General features: G+C 46.1%; 1 protein-coding gene across 4 annotated transcripts in view; it reads right to left on the bottom strand.

Moving 5' to 3' along the window:
- Window positions 1-2,286: 2,286 nt before the first annotated feature.
- The window catches only part of Eva1c (eva-1 homolog C), a 78,506-nt gene continuing 74,981 nt past the window's right edge, over window positions 2,287-5,811 (bottom strand). For all 4 annotated transcript variants that reach the window (XM_048803570.1, XM_048803572.1, XM_015478694.2 and 1 more), the window contains one exon: window positions 2,287-2,856. In XM_048803570.1, coding sequence (XP_048659527.1) covers window positions 2,480-2,856 — 377 coding nt within the window. In that variant the 3' untranslated portion in view covers window positions 2,287-2,479. The remainder of the gene's footprint in view (window positions 2,857-5,811) is intronic.

Below are 5,811 nucleotides of genomic sequence, written 5' to 3'. Positions count from 1 at the left end.
AGTTACTAATAGGGCATTATGTAAAAATGTGGATGTGTAACCGATGTGATTCTGCAATCTGTATTTGGGGTAAAATTGGGAGTTCATAACCAACTTGAATCTAATGTATGAAATATGATATGTCAAGAGCTTTATAATGTTTTGAACAACCAATAAAAAAATATATATATATATATAAATCAGATCATGCTGCTCCTATTTTAGTACAATTCCCTTAGATACCCATCCAAATTAAAATAAAAATGCAATTTATAACCTTGAGCTACAAAGCTTTATCTTCTTCTCTCTCCTTCCTGCTGACCACAATCACTCTCCTCTTTACCCACCATGCTTCAATCACTCTTTCTCATTCTCAAAAGTGCCACGTTCACTTCTCCTCCACAGTAGAAGTTCTTGACGTGCCTGCAAATGCAGCTTTAACAATGCATGACCAGAAAATCACAGAGAAGACCCTGGATCAGAAGGAACCCATGCTTGTTTTAATGCTCTGCTCTTGCCATCTGGAAATTTGAGTAACTTTATTTCTTAACTTCTGTTTTGTAAATGAAGTCTGCTGGAATAAAGGAGCACATGGGTGAGCACAGGAAATACATGTAAGATTTCCATCATTTCTTACCTTCTTTTTGCATATGGCATTGCAATGACCCATAAGCACAGGATTCTGGTGTACCTACCATATGTGGAAGTTCACCATGACTCAATGTAAGTATGAGGTCAGCCTAGATGTGTGTAAGCAGGGGTACTGACATCTCTGAGAGGTCACACTTCTGTTTTTTTTTTTTTTTTTTTTTTAAAAAGATGCCTGCTCCACACCTGTGACTGTTCCCAAGGGAGCAACTCTGTGTTTCCTGGTTGCTCAGGACTGAGTCAACTCCAGCACATTCTAGCCAGGCGCGGTGGACTCCAACATTTAACAGGCTAGTCAGCTTTTCATTGTCGTGGCCAAAATACCCAATGAGAACAATTTAGAGGAGGAGGAAAGGTTTATTTGGGGTTTTCGTCATGGTTGGAGACTCATTGCTCTGGGCTGAGCTGAGGCAGAACATCATGGCAGAAGAGCCCAGAGGAGAAAGGAAGGGGGTGGGGGGAGATCACAGCCAAGGCACCAGGCACACCCCCAGGGAGCTACTTCCTTCAGCCACCCCCCCACTTGCCTAGAGTTCCCTCCCAGTTAGTCCATTCAAATTATGAACCCAGCAAATGGATTAATCCACTGGTTACATCACAGTTCTCATAATCATTTCACCTCTGAACATTGCTGCACTAACACAGGAGCTTTCGGGGGACACCTCATATCCAAACCATAACATTCATCTACGTGTTTTTGCAGAGTTGATGCGAGGGCGAAGCGAGACGGGGCCGGGGGGCTTGCTGATGGTAGGTGTATGAGATGGACATGACATTTTATGCTTCAGTCCCACTGGGATCAAAAGAAAACATCCCCTGCACCAGAGCTATAGTGTCCTGCTCACAGGGGGACATCTGAAGGTGCTGCCAGCACCTTCCAGAACCTTCCAATACCTTCTTAAACTCCTTCTGCTCCTTCATTAATGCTTTGAAATCTGACTCCACTTGCTCCTTTCCCCACGGGCTGTTGGGTGCTCTGGTTATTGGCTTTTACCCTGAGAAGCTCTGCAGTTTTCAACCCTAAGCCGGGAGTCCACAAACACTTTTGGTTCAGAACCAGAATAATTTTAGTCTTTCTAGACTATATTTACAAAAACAGACTGCGATCCACATCCAGCCTGCTGCCTGTTCTTATGCAGCCCTTGAGCTAAAAATGGTTTTTATATTCTTAAATAGCTGATGTTAAAAGTAGGAGAATATGTGCAATGTGAGAATTAAATAAAATTCAGATTTTGGTGTCTATTGGAACAGAGCCACATTCATTCATTGGATGCTATCTATGGCTTCTTTTGAGCCACAACAGCTAAGATGAGCAGTTGTGGCAATGCCCACAGTATCTGTTGTCTTGCTCTTAAAGAAAAATTTTACCAATCCCTGCTCTAACCAAATAATGTTAGCAAATCAAAGCACTCATGAGCTCCTTTGCTGTCCTGAGTATCAGTACAGATTTTTAAACTGATATCTGTGGATCTTCTGCTTATTCTTATGTAAAATGGGGATAATGTTACTGTCTCATGAAGTTATTGTAAATATACTTATTCAACAAACAACAGGTAGGGCAGTACCTGTCATTGTAAGTGCTCAGTAATTGTGAGCTCTGTTTACACACAGACTTGTTAATGATAGACACAAACTCAAATAAGTACAGATCACAAAAACTTCTCCCCTCCTAATTTATTTTGGGGTGCTGTAAACAATTTGAAATGTCCCTTTGATGGCTTTCTGGCTTCACCAGTCTTGGATGCCATGGAGAATTCTCCTTCATAGAAGGTATAAATGAGACAGGACTGGAGGGGCATCTTGGATCCTTCCGTCTTCAGAAAGTGTGGTCTCATTGAGAGGCAGATGGTTTTCAGTAGAAGTGGCTCATGTTCCTCGGGAGGGACGTGTCCAAGCCACTGTTCATCCATATTTCCTGAATGATCTGCTCCCTGCGCTCAATCCTCTCTGCCAGCTCTGCAGCCTCTACGGAGCTGTAGGCTGGGTATGAAGTCCTGCAGAACCCCGCCAGCTCCCCTGGGAACTCCGAGTCAGAGGAGTCCTCCTCCTCTGCTTCCTCCTTGCTGTCCGCCCCAGGTCTGTTGCCTCCTGGCACCAGGCGCTCCCTCCCCAGCTGCAGCTCCTGAAAGTCTTTGGTGCAGGACACTCTGATGACCAAGGCACATAAGGTGAGGGTCAGGCCAATGCAGACACTGGAAACAAACAGAAGGGCGGCTCTCTCAGGGTGGGCTGTGGAGGAGAGAAGAAGCGAGGAGTTGGGAGATGTCAGTCTTCACCAGCCCAGATCCCACAGAACCCGACATCTGCCCAGGCAGGCAGCTAGTGAAGAACACCAACCCTCGACCGCACCTCTGGCACCACCTCGGGGATCCTATCCCTTGGTGGTCAAAAAGAGAAAACGTTGAGTACCGGCACATGTGTATGTGCATGAGGGGACACATGAAGAGGGACTCAGGAGCTTTCTGGAGCCAGATCCCCCTGAATTTAAACACGGACCTGCCACTCATTAGACGTGTGATTTTGAGGAAGTTGAATAACCTCTCTGGGCCTCAGTTTCCTCACCTGAACAATGGGGCTAACAAGTACTTTCTTATTATAGCGTTGTTATGAAGAAATAGGTTCATTCCTAAGAAGTTCCAGAAATATTCACGGGTGTGTAGCAAATGTTCAATAAAGTGTTAGCTATTATTAGTGGTAGACTACAAAGAATTAATTTTTGTCTGAAGTACAAATGACTTCATAAGTTCATTCAGATAGGAACTTAAGTAAAATATTATAGATGTTAGCCAAGCTTAATTCCTTTCTTTTTAGGTAAAAAAAAAATATAGAAGTTCTAGTAATTTTTCCTGCATCCATACGGACCTTCCATGTAGTAATAGAAATAAAAAATAATACAACTAAGTTCTATATATCTTGGTCTAAACCCTTACGATGCTTAGTCCTTGCATAAGGCCAGTGTAGGGAGGACTAATTCACTTATTTTACTATCACCCTCTCTGTGGTGTCTACCCCTTGGGGTGTGGGCACTTCCATTCTGGATACAAGTAAACTCCTTCTTATTATGGACCTGGAGTCGGCAGACTTCTCCAGTAAATGATCAGACAGTAAATATTTCAGTTTTCATGGGCCATATGATCTTCATTGCACATATCAACCTCTGTTGTTGTAGTGCAAAAGCAGCCATAGTGTGTAAAGTAGAAAGCACTACTATCCCAATAAAACTTTATTAGTAGATTTGGGCTGTGGGCCACAGTTTGCTGACCTCTGATGCAGATGCTAAAGCTGGGACCCAGAGGGGAAGCTGCTGTCAAAAGCCAATGGCCTCTTCAGACTGAAGAGGGGCTCCTTGTGGGGTACACTTTGGTTCCTCCTGCATTTCCTCAGTGCATCTCAATGGAAATCTGGAGACACTGGCACTTGGGATGAAGTCATTGCACAGTAAGAGAAAAGATGCTAGGACCTGAGGCTCTGAGCCAGTTGACAAATCTTTTCCCCCTCTTCCGTGCAAATCACAGCCTCATCTTCCCCAACTCCATTCTTGCCTCCTGTATGGTTTGGACATGGTCTAAGTGTGCCCCAAAGCCCATGTGTTGAAATATGATCCCACTGCGAGGCATTTACTTGACTATGATGCTCAGAGGTGGGGCCTTTGAGAAATGATGGAATTAGATAGGTCAGATGGCTAGAGCCCACCTGGAGGGGGTGAGGAGGTGACCACAGGTTAGACATCACTAGGCTTGCTGCCTGAGGATGGGGCTCCATAGTTAGTTCCTCTTCTTCCATTTCTCCTGGCCAGTGGGTCTGGGTTCTACTGCCAAGACAGCTTCACACCATAGACCTAGTGTCTCTTGACTTAGATGCACTTCTGCCATGTGACCACTCTCCTGGGCAAGTCCACATCAAGTCCACCAGGATCCAGTGGCCAAAGATGGAGAGGATGGGTCACTCTTGGCAAGCCCCTGGGAAGGGTCTGACCAGTCAACTGCATGGACTGGCTTGAAGGCTCCTATTCTTGAGGGCTGGTAGTCACACGGAATCTTAGACATGAGCTGGCCGAATCTCTCCTGTTGTGGCTGAGTCACTTGTCCAAAGCCACCTCTAGTTGGGACCCTAGACTCAGATCACGGTTATCTACAGAGCCCCAGGCTTTGTGCAATAAGCACATCCTCTGTTTTCTAGAATCAATTGGACCACATGAGTCGTCTGGGACCCCTTTTCTATCACATGTTCTGGAAAGTAAAGTCATCCGTCTTCTTGTGGTTGAGTAGAATCTTCACACTGTGTTTCGTTGGTATTGTCCTAAATGTCACCTTGGTTCATCACAGGCTAGAGCAAAGGACTCACTTTATCCTCTGTAGTGTGCTCTCGGGAGCCTCAGAACAGGAGTTGGTGGCCTTGAAGTCCCCTTTTAACTCTTAGATCCTGGTCTGGGACGAACACAAGCAACAGTTCAAATTGATTTCGGTCCAGATAAGATACACAGGAGCCACCTCCTGGGGACCTACTGCCACCAGAGGACCCAGGCAGCAGCCAGGGCCAGGGTCTTCTGAGGGCAAACCAATGTCCTATGGCCTCGCTGACAGCACTTAGGGATGTGTCAGGAACTTTCTGTCATGGAACCAAAGATTGGAGACTGTGGGGACACGTCAGAGCCTGTACCTATGTGACAAGATGGCTGATCTCCACTTGTCCTCCCTGGCGGGGACCCATGACTACGACTTTGCAATGTGTGATTAAACTTCTTTCCCTGGGTTTGTCTGAGCCCTAGAGTTCCTTTTACAGGAGACAATGATGCCCCCCAGTCACTGTGAGCCTGTCCCCAGCTCTGGCTCGGCTTCTTTACCTGTGGCCCCAGTTACCCCCAGGCACTCTCCAGTCCACAGCAGGGTCTGTGGGGGGGCGGAAGGCACATACTCATCACAGTCCCAGGGCGGCGGGGCAGGGATGGGGAAAGAGGACCACACAGAGGTCTAGCAGGCATCCATGGGGCGGGTGCAAAGAAACACTAACGAGGTTAGTGACTAATTGGCAACAGGAGGGGTCATGTTCTGAGGTGAGATGGGACTTACATAAATAAAGTCCCCTCAAGTACAATCTGCCAGGGGACAGTAGCTCATATGGGGACAGCTAGGAAACTACCTTCCTAAGAAAATCTTAATATTTCTCTCTCTCTCCCCCCCCCCC

The sequence above is a fragment of the Marmota marmota genome, unplaced genomic scaffold, assembly GCF_001458135.2.
Source record: "Marmota marmota marmota unplaced genomic scaffold, marMar, whole genome shotgun sequence".
In the NCBI taxonomy this organism is placed as follows: domain Eukaryota; kingdom Metazoa; phylum Chordata; class Mammalia; order Rodentia; family Sciuridae; genus Marmota; species Marmota marmota.
The sequence above is the reverse complement of the archived record's forward strand: the minus strand, read 5'-3'. Positions and strand labels throughout refer to the sequence as shown.